At 37.7% G+C, this 21,837-nt stretch overlaps 1 protein-coding gene across 8 annotated transcripts in view; it reads left to right on the forward strand.

Moving 5' to 3' along the window:
• Nucleotides 1–21,837, forward strand: part of CABIN1 (calcineurin binding protein 1) — a 118,344-nt gene that overhangs the window by 309 nt on the left and 96,198 nt on the right. For 2 of the 8 annotated variants that reach the window (XM_042805218.1, XM_042805224.1), the window contains exons 2-20: nucleotides 929–1,066; nucleotides 2,687–2,753; nucleotides 3,186–3,278; nucleotides 3,619–3,732; nucleotides 3,906–4,040; nucleotides 4,304–4,484; nucleotides 5,432–5,561; nucleotides 7,315–7,464; nucleotides 8,542–8,834; nucleotides 9,875–10,043; nucleotides 10,489–10,625; nucleotides 11,011–11,228; nucleotides 13,083–13,161; nucleotides 13,383–13,570; nucleotides 14,388–14,537; nucleotides 17,597–17,791; nucleotides 18,890–19,126; nucleotides 20,621–20,774; nucleotides 21,015–21,130. In XM_042805218.1, coding sequence (XP_042661152.1) covers nucleotides 2,751–2,753; nucleotides 3,186–3,278; nucleotides 3,619–3,732; nucleotides 3,906–4,040; nucleotides 4,304–4,484; nucleotides 5,432–5,561; nucleotides 7,315–7,464; nucleotides 8,542–8,834; nucleotides 9,875–10,043; nucleotides 10,489–10,625; nucleotides 11,011–11,228; nucleotides 13,083–13,161; nucleotides 13,383–13,570; nucleotides 14,388–14,537; nucleotides 17,597–17,791; nucleotides 18,890–19,126; nucleotides 20,621–20,774; nucleotides 21,015–21,130 — 2,742 coding nt within the window. In that variant the 5' untranslated portion in view covers nucleotides 929–1,066; nucleotides 2,687–2,750. Of the gene's footprint in view, nucleotides 1–928; nucleotides 1,095–2,686; nucleotides 2,754–3,185; nucleotides 3,279–3,618; nucleotides 3,733–3,905; nucleotides 4,041–4,303; nucleotides 4,485–5,431; nucleotides 5,562–7,314; nucleotides 7,465–8,541; nucleotides 8,835–9,874; nucleotides 10,044–10,488; nucleotides 10,626–11,010; nucleotides 11,229–13,082; nucleotides 13,162–13,382; nucleotides 13,571–14,387; nucleotides 14,538–17,596; nucleotides 17,792–18,889; nucleotides 19,127–20,620; nucleotides 20,775–21,014; nucleotides 21,131–21,837 lie in introns of all 8 variants that reach the window. The other 6 variants (XM_042805221.1, XM_042805226.1, XM_042805219.1 and 3 more) reach the window with 5 other exon arrangements.

A 21,837-nucleotide genomic window follows, 5' to 3' on the forward strand; every position in this document is an offset into this window, starting at 1 on the left:
CGGAGCTGCGGTAGAGGCGAGTGTGGGCTTCTTCTCCCCCCCGCCTGCGCCCGGTGCCGCCCTGCGGGAAGCGGAGCCTGGCAAGCAGCGGGAGGGGCGTCCCCGCTCCTCTTTGCGGAAAGCGACCGTATTTCGGTAAAAACGGCTTTTGCTAAAATGCGGCGGAGGTGATCTTTGCAACGTGGAAAACGAAAACCCAAAACAAACAAAAACCCCAAGTGTTTTGTTTTGTTTTGAACAAATGAGTAGTTGCAGCATATGGATCCCAAGTGTAGCAACAACAACAAAAGCCAGGAAAACCCAAGTCACTCCCTTTGTTTCTTATTTTGAAGTTGAGAATCACTCAAACTCTGGGAACAGGAGCTGACATTTGAAGTTTTTATTTAAGTTTTAAACTACTGAGGCAAAAGGAGATAAGATTGTGAAGGCAAAGGGCTTTAAGGAGGTATTGTTGCCTTTTGAGGAAGTGCTCACCTGACATAGCCAGGGATTTATAGCTGAGACACTCTTATAACTGAAAAATCATTCAAACTGGTTCGTAACACTTTGTTTTAAAGGCTAATTCTTTTTTTCCTACCAAATTGATGTAGCTGTGTTCCTTGGAAGGTGCTTGTAGTGACATACTTAATTCCTAGATGTTATGTCACTGTTGTAACTCAGTGACATAGGTTTGCAACCCCGTACAGAGCCTGATTTAAATAAAAAAAATGAAACAACCCCCACAACTCCCACACCTGCCTGACACACCTGTATAAACATTGAGCACAGGCAGTGTCCTTGTCCTGTTTTTCAGAAGTATTACTATTGTGTTCAGTTATGCTCTCTCAATTTGTGAACACCAGAGAGGAGAGGGCGCTAAAAATTTGCCACAAGCTCCCTGAATAAATAAAAAAGTAGGATTAAAATTGTTTCCTCACCTTTCCTGTAGTTGCAGTTTCACTGACAGTCTAACCGTGGAAGTAAACCCTCGACTGTAGTCTCTCCCGTTGACTTCCTCTGACGCCTTGAGCAAGATTATGTGGATTCAGCAAAAGACTTAAGCGTATTTCTGAATACAGGCATATTTGTAAGTGAATTTGAAAACACTCAAATAGGTAATTGATTTGGGATCATACATTCTTATTTATTTAGTTGTCATAGCATCTGTACTTTCTGTCAAAACCTGGGGTGTTCAATATTTTGAGAGAGATAACCATTAATCTCTGTGCATATAATTTCTCCAAATGCAAAGCAGAGAAGGAATCCTTGTCTTGAAAGAGATTTGAGGTTTTATTAATGTTTATTTAGCGATTTAGAGACAAATGCTTTATTGCTGTGTAGTTGTCAGTCTGACTTAGCTGCAAGCAAGGAGGGAAGTGGTGCATGGGCAAGCAAAATGTCATTGCTGAATGAATGAACTTCCCGTCAAAACATTATTTTCTCTACATCCAGAACTAATCATGATGATGTATGAGTTAATTCAGCTTATGGTTCAAAACTCTCACTGCTTCCTGCTGTGGTTAATTCTGGACTTTTCTATTAATGTGTTCTCCAGTATTAAAGACTGTTTTTAGACTGTCTTGCATGTGTCATCTTTTTGTTTGAGTTGATGGGAAGGTTTTATCACATAGCAGTGAAGCTTTTCTGAAAAAGCAGCACAGAATTAATTAATATTTTTTGCCTTTACTAACATAATGTTTCAGGAAATTAGCAGAATATAAATTATGGGTTGTGAGGAAAAATTACAGATTATAAATGTGTATTTTCTCCTTTAAACTTTTTATCAGTGGTAAAAAGCCTGGAAATATTAGTATCCTTCCTTCAGAATGAGGAAATACTAGTTAGTAAAAGTTCAGGTTTTTTTGTTTGCATAAATCTAATCAATCTAAGTCCATATGCAGTAGCTATAATTTGCTTTTACATTAGAGATGGTATGTAGAAGTTGATCAACATCCTTAGAAGAGACAGATGTGTTATAAACACTGGTTCTGTTCTAGCAGGAATAGCAGTAATGAAAACATTTTTAATCAGAGGAATTTCCAGGCACAGACAGTGTTTTGAGCGATGGGTTGACTAACTGCTATGGCCTGCTGCAAAATCAATCTGACACAGATAACCTTCCATTTTTTGTCTTTCCTGTTCTGAAAATATCTGCAAGTGCTGTAGTTTCTAGACATGAGAGAGCACTCTGGTTTGTGCTAAAGATAAAAGGTGCAGGAAAACTTCCATATTTTTTTTTTAAGTAACTGAAGGTAAACTTGTAAACTATAATGATTCATGCTCATAAAATGTCATAATATTCAAGAAGCTTTTTTGGTTTTAGCTGTTGTCATTAAAGGGATTAATGTTTTGCAATGCCGTTAATATAATGTATATTCATTAAATATTACACAGTAACTGAATAACCTTATAGCTGTAATTACATTGCCAGTACTTCTGCTCTGCCCTCACAGTCAGGACTACGAGTCTTGAAAGCCATCCTGAAGTAACGAACATGCTTAACTTTGTATTTTATTCTCTGTCTCTAGCTAAAATTCACTTTAATGTTATTGTTCCTATATGGCAGGGCAGTTTATCTCTTGGCATGGGGTGGTGATGACATAGGACAGTTAATTGGTTATTGATTAAAGTATTCCTAGCCTGTCTTTTACTTCTAAATGCTTTCTTTATGGACAGAATAAATATTCTAATCCTGTTTGCTTTCCAGACCTGTTTGCATTAGGCCCTTCCTCCTAATCCTGGAGAAAGACTACCTGTGAATAGCTGTGAACATGGTAAGGGCTTATTGAGATGATTTTTGAGATGTTTTGGTAGAAATAAAATTGAAAATTTTCTCTTCCCCGAGGACTAAGAATAAATTGGCATAATGAGAACATTGGTTTTGGAGTGATTGTAGTTTTGGTAAATTAAAGAATTTGAAAATGTTCACTGTAATGCACATGTCTGTTCTAGGGAAGCTGTTGCTTCCAAGACACTTGAAAATTGTTTTTTCAGCTGATGTCATGGGGGGAATTGTTTTGATGTTTTATTATTTGCAATTAGTGATGACTAAATTCATTATGGTTCTTGTAACTTTATGTAGAGATCTCTCAGTATTGTCCATTTACCAAGTAAAGTTAAAAAAAATGAGAAAAATGCAGTTTGCAGGGGAAGCTGGGACACATCTAGATGTAACGTTTCTTGTCATGTCTCAACTGTCATTCTAGATTCGAATCGCAGCACTGAATGCGAGCTCCACAGTTGAGGATGACTACGAAGGTACCTTCAAAAGTCATAAGACACAGACAAAGGAAGCTCAAGTAAGTAAACCCACAACTTTCTTAATGAAGTTTAGTCTTAATGGGAGCTTTGGCCTCTCTTCTTGCAGAGGTTGTTCAACCATAGGTTTTTGGTTTTAAGAAAGTTGTGTTACTACTATCTTATCTCCTGAACCTTCCTTTAACAAGCTGAAACATCACTTGGATGTGTTATATTAGATCAGTAAGGCTAACGTTCTGTTACAGTCTGGATGTGGACTGCTATATAGCAGTAAGTATTAAAAGTGTGAAGCTACTCATGTTCATAATAAATATATATATTGAAGTAAGTATATTTAATAAAGTTGCCCTACAAAATAGATTCTAATTTTTTAAACCACAGGAAGCAGAAGCTTTTGCTTTGTACCACAAAGCTTTGGACCTTCAGAAACATGACCGATTTGAAGAGTCTGCTAAAGCTTATCATGAGCTGCTTGAGATTCGTCTGCTGCGAGAGGTCAGTGACCTTTAGAGAGTGAAACTCTAGAAACTTTTTATTATATTTTGTATTACTGCATTTCTTATTGGCTAATTAAAAATGTCAGTGTTGTCAACTGGCCAAGTAGTTTGCTGTTCTTCTTACTTGTCTTATTCCTAATGCTCATGTTGCATTTATTTTATCATTTCTAGGCAGTTCTTTCTGGTGATGAGAAAGAAGGGCTGAAACATCCAGGCTTGATGTTAAAATATTCCACCTATAAAAACCTAGCACAACTGGCAGCACAACGGGGTGACTTAGAGACAGCTATGGAGTTTTATTTGGAGGTACAGTACAGCTGAAATAAAACACTGGAGTCTCAATGTTTGCAAAAACTTACTAAAATATAGACATACACCTTTCAGCATACATAATTTGAATGTATGTCTAATTCTGTGTAGTTTCTGATGTTACATGTGATATAACTGGTCCACCATTCAGTCTCCAAATCAGTAGTGACCCTGCTGAAAACTATAGCAGTGCCAGTCCCTGTAGACAAGTCAATATGCGTGTCTGAAATGTGAATAATGTTGTTTGTTATGCTTTCTAGGCTGTAATGTTAGACTCTACTGATGTCAACCTATGGTATAAAATTGGTCGTGTGGCAATAAAACTAATCCGCTTACCATTGGCTCGTCATGCTTTTGAAGAAGGTCTCAGGTGTAATCCTGATCACTGGCCTTGTTTAGATAACCTTATCACAATCTTGTACACACTCAGTGACTACACAAGTAAGTACAGTACGCTAAAAAAAATTCTCAAGATATGTGTAATTTTACATACCACTAAAAAATTATAACGATGCGATCATATAAGAGAAAGTGTATTTTGCGTAAGCAGTACGTTAGGGTATGGTAGAGACTTCTACATCATGATAGAGATTTTTTTATTTCACGATAAAATATGATGCTTTGTATCAATTCTGTTTACCCTAAAAATAAATGCCCGTGGCCTCTTAGATCAGAGCATCTGCAAGAAATTTCCCTGTAGACTGTTCTCTTGCCTTTCAATGTATGTTGATACTGCCATTCTAGTCGTTTCCAGCTATGTAGTTCCAGAATTTGGATATAAAACTACAATCTAAATCATAGTCTGTCATGATTAATTATAGTTACTGTATTTGATACAACTGACCTTAAGGTTTTACATTTGGGTAATATCCAGTGGATGAACTGATTCGAAGGAAGTTTATGAGAGAAGTTGCAAGATGGCAGAAATGTTGAATCTGGTCCTTTTGGTTTGTCTTACTGGAATGGTCCTAATTCTTTTCATGTAATTGCCCACATGAGCAACAACTTGGTGGAATACATTGCTTGTTACACTAATGGAATCTGTAGTTAAGACATTTGATAAAATGAAAATGGTAAATGATTATGATTCTGCTTTGTGATTCTCATTTCTTTTGTGCAGGAATGGAGTCTTGAAAGTAAATAAAAGCTGTACTGCAAACATTGTTTAAACAATATTAATGATATTCTTTTTCTGGTTATAATACTTGGGAAGACGTAATAGGTTATTTTAACTGTATGCATGTAATTATTATGTTACAAAGCTACTGGTCTAATTTATATAGATGTCATGTTTAGTTGGAATTCAGTGGTATATATGAAACCCAAAAATGGGAGCTTTGCATGAACCAAAGTGGTGGTTGACCATTCCATTTCTATTTCTTTGTCAGCATGTTTGTACTTCATCTGCAAAGCTCTGGAAAAAGACTGTCTATATAGCAAGGGATTGGTTCTGAAGGAAAAGATTTTTGAGGAGCAGCCTTGCCTCCGGAAAGATTCCTTAAGGATGTTCCTCAAATGGTGAATGTCATCTTATACTATATACTGCATTTATAGTGTAAATGTTGGGTTTGGGGTAGTTCAGAAAAGCTGGAGAGATAGAATGCTTTAACTTGTAATGGTATCCTGCTGACCTACCTTCTAAATAATAAATCAATGTTAAGTGTTGGTGCTGCTGACATAATGTTTTTCAGCAATTACTTTTGAGGGAGGTAGAGAAAAAAACAACATTTGCTGCTGCAAATACCTAGATCTCTTGTAAACATCTTCCTTTGTTGTATTTTACTTATTTGCAGTTGATATCTGCAGCTTCATTTTAGTTTTCTTTTCCTAATTAAAAAGACAAAACAAAACCCCAAAACCAAAACCCCACACATGTTACTGCTTTTCCAAGCAGTTACAAATTTGGCATTTGATACAATTTTCTCATATCAGTAGGTTTCAGGGAGTCTTACTGTTTTGCATTGACAAATGAGTACAGTCAGAAGACTTTCTATTCTTCATTAGTACCCAAGATGCAGAAATTCTTAGTTCATTAAGCTTTCAGACCACTGTAACTCTGAAAATATTTTGCAGTATTATGTTTGAGATTTTAGTTCTTTGCTATTACTTTTTTGTATTGCAGTATGTAAAATTTTTACTAGAAGTTTGGTGTCATGTAGCTCTGCAAAGGAGGCTGTCTCTTTCTGTGTGGATTTTATAGCATGAGAGGGTAGGATGAAAGTGGAAAAAGAAAGTAGAGACCTGTAGAATTTACAGGATCTTTGTAAGTTGACTGACCATTCAGCGTCAGAGCTGCTTCTGATATTGTAATATGTTGCTGTGATGGTCAGCAGAATTCAAGAAAGAAGTTTTTAGTTTAATTATAGTTCAGTATCACTGAATATAGTAATCACTGTATGTGCAGATAATGTCAGTATCCTATATAAGTTGTATGTAGTAAATGGAAATGAAATGTGCATCCTAGCATGCATCCTTAAGTTACGCAATAAAGCAGCTGAAAACGTATTTGACATTTTAGACTACTATAACATCTAAAATGTGAAAATGCATAGTATTTAGAAGACGTAGGAGAGAAAGAATAACTTAAATTTTAAGGCCGTAGAATTCTATGTATAGCGGTAGGCATTTAACAGAAAGTCCTGTTTAATCAGAGACCCTGATTTATTAAGCTGTCATAGGTCTGGCACTTAACATGAGTTATGTGCTGAATTAAGCCAGGGCTTTTAGCCACTTGTTTTTTTTTCTGGTTTGTGATATCTCTGAAAAAGTGGATTATTTTTCACTTTCAAAAATTAATTTCTAGACTCAGACTATGCAAGACAATTTTCAACTCCAAATTTTATTTGTAATCACATGAATTCCTCAAAATAACACTCTGGAATGAAAGGAATTTCTCAGCCATACAATTTTTTCTGAACCAAAAACTGTCCCAGAAAAAAAGCAAAACATGCTGCTTTCCTTTCATTTCTCAGTGCTTATAAAACAGAATAGGACAATTTCCCTTTGTTCTGCCTTAAAAATTAAGAGATAAAGATTTTGGGTGGTGAACACTTCTATATATGTGCTATGAAGTTTGTAAAATAATGTTATTTAAAGGCTTGTTTTAACATTTTATTTTCGTTACATTATAGGAAGATATCAAATTAATCTCCGCAGGCTTTAAAAAAAAAAAAAAACAACAAACCAAAAAACCCAACCAAACGAAAAACAAGGCAAAACCCAACCAACAAACAAACCCTTTAACTTGCCTGCATTTCTTGTTATTTCTTAGTGACATGTCTATCCATAATGTAAATGTCAGTGCAGCTGAAACAGCAAGAATCATAGAAGAAGCACTGGAGCTACGTAAGAAAAGACAAGCTTTGCTAGTGCGTGACCGAGAACCAGACCTCAGACTGGTCCAGCCAATTCCCTTTTTCACGTACGTCTTTATATTTTCTCTTTTTAAAAGGTTTCTCTGAAGCTACTTATGCTGACAGCTGTGTTGCACTTAAGATCAGAACACTATTTTTTCTTGTAAAAACAAAGAAACCCCATAGTGTTTTATTATTTTATGAACTTAAAAGTTGGCTTAGCATGCTTACAATTTTAGCATAAACCCCATCTCTTACCAGTTTTCAGTTTAATTCACTTTCAATTAAAACAGTGAAGTAAAAAAAAAAAACTTAACTAGGAATGATTTGGTAGACATGCCAACTGTATTTTTGCATTTTCCATATATGGCTAGTTTGTATATGAACTTCAAAATAAGTTTAGCTTTTCAAAAAATGTTTTTACTATTGGGATAACGGAAACTCAGAAGAAATTACAGTTCTTTATTTGCAGCAAGATACAAGGATACTAATAAGTTGTTATATCTGTCTTTATTAGAGTATAAAGGATTGGACTTTGTTTTTTTTTATTGCACATCTTTTTCTAGAATATTAGTGGACTCTGCATGTAGGTGCTATTGCAGAGAAGTTGATTCTACTTGTGGATAAGGGTGAGATTTTTATTGTTGCTTGAATGCAGAACTTGAAAAATAGTTCCTTTGACACTAGCTTTTTTTAGGGTTCAGTATAGAGTAATTTCCTCAGCTACTACTGCATAGACCTTTTTTGTTAGAGACATTTTTTGAGATTAGGCATATTGACTCCCATTTCCTTGCTACTGCAACCAACTCACCAGTTTCCTCTGAAAACTTTTGCCTGTCACATTTTCTTGCTTTTCTAAGTGGTGTATTCTAGAAGGAAAGCTCCTAAGGACCTCTGTTCCAGGCCTGAAATTGTCAGTGGTCCATGTGACAGGAAATACAGAAAGGTACTCTCCAGTTTTTCTAATCCTGGGACAGATTTTGACACTCCAATATGTATTTCTCTACCACTGAACAACTTTTCTTGCTACCTCCAAGCTATTGCAGAAAAACAATGTTGAATAGTGCTAGGTTTATAAATACAATTTAGAAAATAACATGATAAGAATTAATGAAGTTGTGATGCCATTGTGTTTCCACATGCAGGTGGAAATGTTTAGGAGAAGCTTTACTTGCCATGTATCAACACCTTACAACATGTGATCCTCCTCGACCCAGTCTGGGAAAGAGAATTGATCTCTCAGAATACCGAGACCCAGTTCAACATGTGATTCTTTCACCCACCTCTACTCCTGTCAGTGTTATTCAGCCAACTCCTGTCACTGCTAATCCAGTGGTGACAATGCCAGATCCTGTATTACCATATGCTCCAACAACACCCAGCTTTCCAAGTCACAGTCAGAATTCATTGGAACCAGGAGCTACTGTAGGTGAGCAAGGTACTTCAGTCTAAGATTCAAGATATTTTTCCTACTTACCTGGGTATTAAAAGCACTACAGAGTTCTTTGGGAAATGCTGTCTTTAAACTGCATGTTGGTGGATTCAGAACCTTTTCAGCATATGTATAACATCTGGTAGAAAAAGTAAAGTTGAGCTGTATAAAATTAAGTTCTGTTAACCCTTCACATTAGAAAAGGTAGGCCACCTCAGCTGCCTGCAAATCACTGATTCCCGACTAAGACATAGGATTGTGTTCAGGACAGTGGACTTACTTTCCTCCCTAATGGAATTGAGTCAGGTTGATGTGTTGTTCTTGATTGTTATTCCAGTGCAGGAGTATCTAACCTCTTCTGGTTTTGTGCTATTGACTCCAGTTTTCCAGTTTTTAGCATTAGAAGACTCATGACTGTTCCCTCAGTGATGCGTATCAAGCTTTTAATGTTGCGAAGAGTCTTGAACTCCTTGGAATGAATGAGCTGTTATAGAAAAAGATGACCAGGCTATTCTGCTCATGTGTAACTAAGAACCTGAGAGAACCAAGCTGTCCGCTACATTACTTTGAAATGTGTGGCATATTTTATGCTGTAGCTGTATATATATTTATAGATCTCAAACTTTCAAGGAGTTACCAGTATTTTGTTGTTATTCATGGGAATTTACAGGTGTTTCTGGAGTTAAAGGCAGACTCCTGATTCCCATTTCAGAAACTTCTTGAAGACAAAAATAATGAATTCTAATGAATAATGGCATGCAGAATTTTCAAAGTCTGCTTCTTGCTTCAGACCAGCATTTTTATGCAAAATGCCATAGGCAGTTTATTTTAAAGTGATACATTTAAAAATTATTCTTAAATTTTTTTGCACTGTTTTCAGAAGGAAAGCAGTGAATCTCAAGTGTTGCTGTAGAATAAAATAATGTCAGCCACAAATAACTTTTTTTTTTTTAATAAATAAATAAGATTATCCACTTTTTGTTTTGCAGTTTAGCCTGTCAGTATATTTTTGTTTGTTTTGTTTTGTTTTAAAATTCTGTTTCTAGGTGACTTATCTGCAGGTGATAAATCTAAGAAAGGTGTGAAACGAAGGAGAATTACAGAAGATAGTGGTGAAACAGCAAAAAGGAGATCTGCTAGAGTCCGGAACACCAAGTGTAAAAAAGAGGAGAAGGTTGACTTTCAAGAGCTATTGGTGAAATTCCTTCCCTCCAGGTACTGTAGGACAATAATTTCCATTATGAGAGTATCAAGAGCTAAGTAAAGGAAGCTATTTGGGATTTTGCTTGATTGATATGCCTCGACTCAAAACCACTAGACCCACGTTATTTTTTGAAGCAGATGTGATGCATTGTCTTCTCGTAAATTTAATAAAACTGTTTTTAGTGAAAATTACTAAAAACTAATTAAAAAATAAGATAGCTTTTGTCAATGTAAAACTGATTTAGAGGACAACGCAGATGTCAAAATGGATAAGATAAACAAAGTAATCCTGGTTTGGACAGAATTTGGAAACTGGATGTAAATCTCTGAATTTCCTCTGTTAATGTACTTCCACTGTTAAAATATGCACAGTGTGCCATGTTTAGGGTGCACTTGCTAGTGAAAGAAAGAATGAGAATTTTGCTGATTCTGTGGTTTTTGCCCCCATTTCACACAGATTAAGGAAATTAGATCCAGAGGAGGAGGAGGACCCTTTCAATAACTATGAGGTGCAGTCAGAGATCAAAGAGGAGAATTTCCAGCATATTGGACCACATAGAATGTCATTTGATTCTACAACTTTTATGGAATCTGGTAAGGATTTCATTATAACTCTCACTATTCCTCTGTTCTTTCTTCCATACTGTGGGCTTTATTTTATGTATTTTACTGTCATATATAGAAGATACAGAAGTATGTGCTTTTTTAAAAAGTATAATTTTATGGCATAGGTATATCTTAGTTGGTAACAGGTATGGGTTTTTTTTATGCCTTGGGGACTGCTTTAATTACTGTGTGCGAGAGCTCTGTTGTGTGGAGTCTCCCATTTAAACAGACTGGAATACAATAACTTAATTCTGCATGTACGCAGCACAGAACTGCTGCAAGATTAGTGCATAAAACACTGTTGAAACTTACTGTTTCACGTTACAACCTGCCTTGACCTTAAACATGTTATGTCATTGTGTTCACTTTCTAGAAAAGCAAGATGTTCATGAATTCCTGCTGGATAACCTGAACAATGGTGGGATCTTGGAGCTGATGATGAGATATCTAAAAGTCATCAGCCAGAAGTTCCTAGTGAAGTGGCCTCCTGGCTTGTGTGAGGTGGTCCTTAGTATCTATAATAGCTGGAGGAAGCATAGTAGTAGTCTTCCCAATCCATTACTGAGGGACTCAAGTAATCAGCATATCAAGGTAATGGAACACTTCTCCTTATCCTTCAGTTTGCTGCTGCGTTGCTCTCTGTGTACCAGAAGCACCTATTTGAAATCCAGCAGTTTGACGCAGGTTTTTTACTTCACTCTATCTGGGGAGCTGCTTGTCCTAGCTGTTGCATCTTTCATAAACTGTGGTATACTGCAGTTCACCGAACTGTTCCTTCCTGAACACACCTGGGTGATGTTGCATGCAAGTATACCCCATACATAACGTGTGCATATGTATACACACACACACACGTGTATAGTTGTAATATAAATCCTACAGCTGTAAATATATTTTACTCCTTTACTCTGTTGTTGCTCTTTCTTTTTCTTCCCTCCCTTTGCTTCTGATAAGACACAAAGTTTTGTTTTGTCATCAGGTGAGTAGAGAGGTTGCTGTATTCACTCTGGCTTGATTGGGGGTCAGCATTTCTGCTCTAAATAGAGTAAATACAGTTTAATTTTAAAGTAACCTGCAATTTACAGTAAAAAAAACAAAACCCCAAACAAAACAGAAACAACCCCAACCCCCCCAGCATCACTATTTTATTACCTTTATAAATCTGTAGATTTCACAAATGCAAACAGAAAAAAATGGTAAGTTCATTAAATTAATATTAAACTGGCTTAGTGACACAAGGTGATACTACTTGAATTATAAAATCAGTACTGATACTTCTTGTCCACTGAGCCTGCCTATGTTGTCTTTTCAATGTTAGCAATGTGTATTCATTTGGAAAGTTATTTGCCTTTGGTATGACTGCAGTTTGAAATAATTTTTTTTCAGATAAGTGTTTCTCCTGAAAATGAATTCTGAAAACTGTGTTCCATTGACTTAGTTTACAAAACAAGCAGAAGTATCGCTATGTAGCAGATGTTACTTTTTTTAGACATCCTGTGACTTTTATATTGTTGTATATTTTTCATATATACATGGTCTTTTTTTAAACAAATGTAAATATATTTATAGATGTATTCCCTTGGTTCTCATGATGACTGCATAACTACTTGCTTGTATGTAAAATTTAAAAAGTCAAGACTTTGTAGCTATACTATTAAAATCACTGTCCTCATGCTTGTCTCCTTTTTCATCCTTGAATTTATTTTAAACTTGCTCTGCAGGCTATCCTGAATGTAGTAAATCTGGGTTTTTAAGATTGTAAGGGGCTATTCTGGTAATGTGTGTGGACTTTTGAACCTTTTCACAAGCACCTGGTTTTTACAGCTGGACCTGTCGCTGTAAATTCATTATTCCTATGAATTTAATCAGAAAATAGTATATTCTTCACTGCACAAAACAGCCTGATCCATGATGACATGATTTTTAATACATTCCTGAACTTTATCAAGCAAGCATTAATAAGCTGATAAGGCTGGAGTACGTATTCAGTCTCATGGAGATAAACACTGAAAAAAATATAGGATATAGACTTTGTATTTCTCAAATATCAATACTTCTGCTATATTCTGGAAACATGCTTTTAGCATGATTTAGCAATTTAATATAGGTTTATTTCAGCCAGATACAAAAACAAGGATGTCACATTTTTCTAATATCAGGCAATGCTGTCCTTACTATCTTCTTTTATGAGCTGAGATTTTTATTTTTTTTAATGCTTCTCTTAAGTATTGTTTTGTTTTGTACCTGTTGATTTGTAAATGCTATTACACACCTTTAGACAGAGGAAGAAGTAGTCATTGCTTGGGAATAGAAATCCCAAGAGGACAAGTTGAATGTTTTCTTTGAAGTAGATTGCAAATTTAGTGGAGTTTTTTTTTTAAATTCTTCTTTTAATGTATTTCTTCCTGTATACTCTTTTTTGATATATCTATACTTTTTCTGAAGGATATGATGTTGATGAGCCTTTCTTGCATGGAACTGCAATTAGATCAGTGGCTACTGACGAAAGGGAAGAGCTCTGCAGGTGAGAACTGGATGTTGCTTTCTTCAGACTCTAAAAGCACTCAAGGTATATGAAGAAATGTTTCCATGAATTAATTGTATTTTGGAACTATTTTTTCTTAATATCTTTCAGATCTGTATTTATTGGTCTATCAATTGTTTGCCTTGTCGTAGATCAATATTTTTGAAATAATGCCATGTGGGACTCTTTTCATGGGATTCATGTAATTAATTGATTTGCAGTTTCTCCACGAAATTGCCCTGCTGCCTCTGTGAATGGAAAGTTTGGTCCTGACTTCCCAGGAACTCATTTCTTGGGAGACTTGTTGCAGCTGTCATTTGCATCATCACAGCGAGATTTATTTGAGGAAGGCTGGATGGAGTTTGTCACTCGGGTGTATTGGCTGAAAGCTCGCTTTCTAGCACTGCAGGTTTGGCTTACTTTTGATTTAACAAATAAAACTTTTTCGAAGTTAAAATCAGTGTTGTTTAGAGAGGCTACAGCTGATTCAGGAATCTCAGCTCATTTAAGCATGCAGATAAAATCAGCTCAAAACATGGTGATGTCATTTTACATCAAAGACTTTGTTTATGCATCAGTTATGTTTAAGTCAATTGTCAACTAACAATGTGAGTCTGTTTCATGAGTGTGAACTAAACAGTTCTTCCATTTTTATTTTTTGCATATAAGGATTCCTTTCTAATAAACTTACTTGAGGAAAAATGAGAGTTCCTATACAGCTACTGCCATTTTTTCTTTAGGTATATAGAGTTATATTTTGCCTGTGCAGCTTACATTCCTCTCCTGACCACTCAACTTCAGTATCTACGTCAGTTGGACAAAGCGAGTAGAATGTATTCACCTTGCAGAATATAAGAATGTTTCTTGACTCAATATTTATATTTGGACAAATGGAAGAGTTATTTCTACTGGTATACTCTTCCATGTTCAAAAGGAAAGGGATTTTAGCAATCCATATTAATCTTTCAAATTTATGCAAGCTGAATTCTATTTCTCTGATTTCTTTGCCTGTTATTAAAGTCACAGGTAAAATACATTGCCTTTTTTTTTTTTTTTTTAAAATTTGAGATTGTCAGTTGGATTTGTTTTTTATTTGTGAGGATGTGTGGTAATCACGCTGGCAGTGCCTGCATTGAATTTAAACATTTTCTACATGCTTTAGAAAACCTTGCTGCAGACAGAACTCCCAAGTTTTTTGTTTGTTTTCCTCTGCACTGTTTCTGTAGGGAGACATGGAACAGGCCCTTGAAAACTATGATATCTGCACTGAAATGCTACAGAACTCCACTACAATGCAAGCTAAAGCTGGCAACGAATGCAGCATCGTAATACGGTTACCTAATCTACATGTTGATTCTGTTGTTTCTTTAGAAGAGGTAAGAATTAATTTGCAGGTGTATCCTCCCCACTATCCCTGCTAGTTTCAAAAGTCATTTATGATTTAGCTCTTTTGTGATGAAAGTTTACCATATCTGTCCTACAATTTTTCTAAGAGTGAAAAGACAAGTTCATAGTTTAATGATGATGTCAAGGCTATCATCTCCTTTTCAAAAGACACCTTCTGGATCTGTGCGTCCTGTACAACTTCAGGCTGCTTTTATGCAAAAGAGAGCAGCTGCATGTAGAACAGATTATCAACAAATCAGCAATTGATTACAGGACTGATGCCACAGCTAGGGGTTCAGCTACTTAGACCATGGGACTTGTTTTGAGAAACCTGGCCTACTGGGGGCTGATGGAGTCCATGTGTCAGAGAAGGGGAAAAGCATCTTTGGTCATTGGCTTGCCAAGCTGGTGAACAGGGCTTTAAGCTAAAGTTGCCAGGGGAGGGGGTCCTCAGTGCATCCCAATCCTACCAACTTGATGCCATCAATAGATGTCCAGAGCCTGGAGAGAAGTCACAGGTCAGCAGGAGAGCACCTGAAGAGCAGCACAAAGGAATTCTAGCCTGTAAGTCAGCTTCACTAGGGGCCCAACTTAAATGCCCCTATGCAAATACGTGTAGCGTGGGGAATAAACAAGAGGAGCTAGAGATGTGTGCACGCCTGCAGGGCTGCAGTCTTACTGGCATCACGGATGTGTGGTGGCATGACTCCTGTAACTGGAGTGTTGGAATGGAAGGACAGGCAGGGGAGACAAGGAGGGAGGTTTTCCCTTTATGTCAGTGACTAACTGGAGTATGGAGAGCTCTGCCTAGGGGTGAATGAGGACCAGACTGAGAGTTTATGGGTCAGGATTAAAGGGAAGGCAGGGACAAGTGACAACCACAAAGACCGAGCGGATGAGGCCTTCTATAAACAGATGGGAGCAGCCTCACGTTCACAAGCCCTGGTCCTCATGGGGGACTTCAGTCACCCCAATATATGTTGGAGGGACAACACTGCAGTGCATAAGAAATCCAGGAGGTTCCTGCAATGTGTTGATGATAACTTCCTTCTCTAAGTGATAGAGGAACCAAGGAGGAGAGGTGCTATGCTGGACCTTGATCTCACCAACAAGGAGGGTCTGGTGGGGAGTGTGAAGCTCAAGAGCAGCCTTGGCTTCAGTGACCATGAATTGGTAAAGTTCAAAATACTTAGGACAGTGAGGAGAGCGTGCAACAAGCTCACTACCCTACACTTCAGGAGAGCAGCCTTTGGCTTCTTCAGGGATCTGCTTGTCAGGGTAACATGGGTTTGAGCCCTGGAGGGAAGAGGAGACCAAGAAAGTTTGTTGATATTCAAGGATCACCTTCTCCAAGCTCAGGAGCGATGCATCCCGACAAAGGAAGTCAGGTAAGAACACCAGGAGGCTGCATGGATGAACAAGGAGCTCTAGGACAAGCTCAAGCATAAAACAGAAGCCTACAAAGGGGGAAGCAAGGACAGGTAGCCTGGGAAGAATACAGAGACACTGTCAAGGTATCCAGGGATCGGGTTAGGAAGGCCAAAGCCCTGACTGAATTATTCTAGCCAGGGATGTCAAGGGCAACAAGAAAAGCCTTTAGAGGTATGTCAGTGATAAAAGGAAGACTAGGGAAAATGCGGGCCCTCTCTGGAAGGAAAAGGGAGACTTGGTCACCTGGAATATGGAGAAGGCTGAGGTACTGAACGTCTTTTTTCCCTCAGTCTTCACTGGCAACAGCTCCAGCCACACCACCCAAGACACAGAAGGTAAAGGTGAGGACTGGGAGAAGGAAGAACCACCCACTGTAGGAGAAGATCAGGTTCAAGACCATCTAAGGAATCTGGATGTGCACAAGTCCATGGGACCTGATGAGATGCATCCCTGGGTCCTGAGGGAACTGTCAGCTGAAGCGACTGAGCCACTATCCATCATCTCTGAGAAGTCATGGCAGTCTGGAGAAGTTCACACTGACTGGAAAAGGGGAAACGCAACCCCCATTTTAAAAAAAGGGAAATAGAGAAGACCTGGGGAACTACAGGCCAGTCAGTCTCGCCTCTGTGCCCCGTGAGATCATGGAGCAGATCTTCCTGGAAACTATGCTAGGGCACGTGGAAAGTAAGGAGGTGATCGGTGACAGCCAGCATGGCTTCACTAAGGGCAAATTGTGCCTGACAAATTTGGTGACTGTCTACGACGACATTATGGCACTGGCAGATAAGGAAAGAGCAACTGATGTCATCTACCTGGACTTATGCAAAACATTTGACACTGTCCTGCACGACATTCTTGTCTGTAAATTGTAGAGACATGGATTTGATGGATGGACCACTCAGCGGATAAGGAATTATCTGGATGGTCACACTCAAAGAGCAGAAATTCTTCCCTGTGCGGGGGGTGAGGCGCTGGCCCAGGGTGCCCAGAGCAGCTGTGGCTGCCCCCTCCCTGGAAGGGTTCCAGGCCAGGTTGGACGGGGCTGGGAGCACCCTGGGCTGGGGGAAGGGGGCCCTGCCTGTGGCAGGGGGAATGGGACTAGATCTTTAAGGTCCCTTCCAACCCAAACCAGTCTATGATTCTGTCATTAGATTAGTGTTTTATTTTTTGTTCTTAAACATAAATTTCACCTTTGCTTAATTGAGCTCTTCAGCAGTCTGTTTTCCACATAACAATTTGCGTGTACTTTTAAACAAAGGGTTTTCCATCTTCTATGTCTTCTATTGCAGTTTTGGGGGTTGAACTCCAGCACAGGAGATGCCATGTTCACTTTGAAGTCCATCTGATAGATGTATTCTTGCAGTGTAGAAGTGCGTGAGTTTGGGATTTGAGACAAAAAAGTTTAAAATCATACCACCAAAGTCATATACTATATAATAATTAAAAACCTAGAATGGGTAAAGTGTTACATAGTAGGTGTTTTCTTCTTGGTTTATATTCTTGGATGTAGATGTAGAGTTCACATATTTTTACAGCTAATCTGCTAGGAGAAATGTCAGTAGTCAAATGTATATGAAGACAAAATGAAAGCTGGATTTGCCATCTGTGATGTTTGCAGATTGAAAAGAACCTAAAATCTTTGGAGAGATGCCAGTCTTTGGAAGAGATCCAGCGACTGTATGAGGCAGGAGATTATAATGCAGTAGTGCATCTGCTTCGTCCAACATTATGCTTTAATGGTTATGGCAGAGCAAAACATCTGGAATTTGTAACATCCATACCAGAGAGACCAGCACAGCTGCTTCTGCTACAGGTTTGTTTTATTTTTAAAAAAATCTTTTTTAGCATTGATTAATGGGATTAAGACTTATTCCTGAAAACAGGATGAAAGGATTTCTAGAGTGGGTGTTAATGGTTAACAAGTCTTATTTACGAAGCAAATCTGTAAATGGTCTGAACAGCATACCTTTGTCAACATTGTTAGCAATATGCCAGCTTTTGCTAACTGAGAACGTGGCTAAAGATATAAGATGTCTGAGGCCTACATAAAATGGCCAGAAAAATTGTAAATTCAAATAAACTTGAATCATTTGCAGTGACCTCTAATGGGTTGATTCATGCTGTCTGGATCTGCTGTGAATACTTCCTGCTTTTGCTGATGTTAACTGTGTGGTAATTTACAACCATTCTGAAGCTTAAAATTTACCTAGCATATGAATTATTTTTATAATGTTGTGTGTCTGCATGAATGACAAACCATTGATAGATATATCCAGTATAATTGCTATAGATTTAGTCCATTTGACACTATGAAAGTAAGTGTAAAATTGAGTTCAGATATAGCAACAATCTAAACCTATCAGGTTCTCTGGGCTAAAAAAGGTTGCATAAAAGATGACTGCGCTTTTGGCTGGACTGAACCAAATCCTACAGCCTCCATGCTGTCTTGTGACCCAAACTTAGTAGAGTAGAAAGAAACAGGTTGTTTTTATAATGCTAGCCTTACAGTTGTTATTTTGTTATTTATGAAGTAATAAGATGGTAGCACAAGGTCATAAAGATCCAAACCCTGTTTCTGTAGGGCCTCTATTCAACTGCATGTCATTAGAATTTTAGACCTGCAGCCTTCCCTTTCCTGATATATTTATTTTTTCTTGCATCTGAAATTAAAGCAGGAAGTTTCAGTGATGTTTTTCTTTAAATTTTGATCCTGCTTGTATATTTGTCATCCAGGGTCCATGCATGTCCTACTGTCTTTTTTTAATGTCATATTTAAAGGTGTTCTGTTACTGTTTCATTAAAGTGACCAAATTAACTGTATATAGTGGCTGGCTTTGCCCAGCTGTACATTCATGGTTTAAAATAAACCCTTCATCCTTATAGATTTTTTTTTAATATTTACATTGCCTAGGACTCCCTGCTCAAACTGAAAGATTACAAGCAATGCTTTGAACACTCAGAAGTTGCCTTGAATGAAGCAGTTCAGCAAATGATGAATGTGACAGCGGCCTCTGCTAAAGAGGAGTGGGTTGCTACGGTAACACAGCTGCTCACAGGAATAGATATTTCATTATCATCAGTCAACAGCATCCTGAAAGACTCTTCTGTAACACCAGGTCTCATTCGATTAACAAACAACCTGATTCAGGTAACCTGTTCACTTGCATTAGGAAAGAGGTATTGTGTGCTGCAGACCTTCAGACATGATGCAGCTGCTGTCTGAATTGCTGCCCACTTGCAATGATGTTTTGGGTTACGTTTTGCTGAGGGAAGGTCAGGGGAAGATGAGCATTACCGTCACAGTCTTCATTTTAATTTCAGTGTGTTAGGGATGCACTGAGCATACCTGTGCCAGAATCAATAACAGCAGGTACCTTCAAACACCAAGCTGCATAAAATAATCAAAGAATTAAGATAGCCCAAGGAACAAAACTATTTTCTTACGCTATTTGAAATGATGATAATGAGACGACTGATTGAGCTGGCTGGGTGCAGTTTGTAAGTTGTGGTACTGGTCTTGACTGTATGTGCTCTGGGCTAGAAGACAAGATCCTGTAAGCCTTACAAACATGGTAGAGTTGTTTGCAAGTTATGGCCAAGCTGAGAGTTTTTCCAGTAAAAACAGAGAGGATGATGAGAAGACGGCAGGAAAAAAAAGGGATGTTCAGTCTGTTTCTAGTATTACAAATACAGCTAATTTTAGTCTTTTAAAGGAGATAATTTTAAACCTTAAAACTACTGAATGAATATCTTTCAGTCCAGATAACAAATGGCAGGCTCTCAGTTCTTTTAAGCTAGTCTAATTAATGTCAAAATTCAGTGTGCTTGCAACTTCCAAATCTCCATTTACTTCAGCAAAAGCCAAGGACCTTCACAACTCACAAAATTACACTCTCATTGTGTAAAGTTGTATGTGTGTCACTATGTTATGGAGTGTAATGGAATTCTGGAGAAGAGAGTATTCATTGTAATATCCTAAATGGTTCCTGTAGTAATAATAAATACGATTCTTTATCTACGTAAATACCAAATAGAAAAACTATTGTATGTGTGAAAGAATGTGAGAAAAGTGTGGGACTTAAGAAGTTTCTGGCACTGTCGCAATAAAATGAGCAGTTGTCTATGAGAAATGCTAGGACAATGGTTCCATGACACAGTATTGTGTTGCTCAGAATTTATTCAGATACAACATTTATATAGCATCTGTTAATGATTCTAGTTGGTTTTTAACAGTTATTGTAAGACTTGGTAAAGAATTCACAAAATTTTAACTAGGTTCCTCTTCCTTGTTGAGTTGTAAATAAAATTTTTGTACAGTTAATGAGGCCTACTAACACAAAGAATTTGTGCTGCACATTTGCTTACTTTGAATTGTTTGTATCTGGTGTTAACAGAGAAATAACTAATTGGAAATTTACTATGCAAGATGAGTGTCAGGGTAGGGGAAATGATCTTTTAGTCTTCCCCATACCAGTTGATCTTATTTGTGGGACTTCTACTGCCATTCATTGTGACAAGCTGAGATTCAACTTTAGATTATTTCCTTAGGATAAAATACATTAACAACTTTAGGTTGTTTGGAAAGGATTCACACCTGATGTTTATTTTGTATCACTTTGTGTAATGTCTGTTTCTTTATTAGATCATAGACTGCAGCATGGCAGTCCAGGAAGAACCAAAAGAACCATATGTCTCCTCAGTGCTTCCATGGATTATCCTGCACAGGATCATCCAGTGTGAGGAAGAATCTTTTCGATCCCTTTGCTGCCAGCAACAGCAGAACCAGGGAGAAGAAGGTGGGTTAATTAATCACTTTTACATATTGGAGCTGAGCTCCTTACCATCTAGCTCTGGAGTATAAATAGGAAAATACTCGTTTGTTGTGTTATCTGGCTGGCTGAAAGAGGGAGTAGCGGGATTTGCAAACATCACTTTCTTATCACAGAGGAAACTCCTTTTTGCCAGGTGAAGTATTGGCTAGTTGGATTTAAGTCAGTTCTGTGCTACTTAAATATTTACCAACTTCTTTTTTCCAGTGAGTCCTGATACCCCTATGTTGCCTTCTTCACTCATGCTGCTGAACACTGCTCATGAGTATTTGGGAAGAAGATCCTGGTGTTGCAATTCAGATGGCGCTCTTCTCAAGTTCTATGTAAGTGTTAGCATCGTAGAATAATTTAGTTTGGAAGGGACCTCTGAAAGACATCTGGCCAACTCCTATCTCAAAGCAGGAAACAACTTCAGAGTTACATTAGATTGTTTATTGCCATGTCTTCATGTTAAAAATACACTTTTAAATCCGATTTCCTCCTTCTCCCAGGCAAACACATGAATATTTCAGTCACTTTAATCTGAACAGCAAAGGCTTGTTATTCCTGACCCCTGTCCATTGGTATGTGTTCTAAACAGAATTTTTTGTCAGAGAAGAGGTGCCTTTGGATAACCAACTCTGTACTATAAAAACATCTTAAATGGGAATTAGTAAATAATCTACCTTGCCCTGAAAGAGAAAGCACTGAAGAAGTGTTAAGTGATTATTCTGAGTACTTAGGAGAAATGTGAGCCTATTATCAGCCACTGATCATGATAAAACTTAAGTTGAATGACTTGAATTTTGTGGTGCTTAGCTTTGGAAGATGCATTTTCTACTCTTTAAAAATAAACACAGGTAATCATAGAACAGCAGGTTGGAGGGGACCTCAAGGATCATTTGGTCTAACCTTTCTTGGCAAAAGCACGGTCTGGACAAGATGGCCTAGCACCTTGTCCAGCTGAATCTTAAAAGTGTCCAATGTTGGGGAATCCACCACTTCCCTGGGGAGATTATTCCAGTGGCTGATTGTTCTCATTGTGAAAAGT

Source organism: Tyto alba, unplaced genomic scaffold (genome assembly GCF_018691265.1).
Source record: "Tyto alba isolate M040663 unplaced genomic scaffold, T.alba_DEE_v4.0 Super-Scaffold_44, whole genome shotgun sequence".
In the NCBI taxonomy this organism is placed as follows: Eukaryota; Metazoa; Chordata; class Aves; order Strigiformes; family Tytonidae; genus Tyto; species Tyto alba.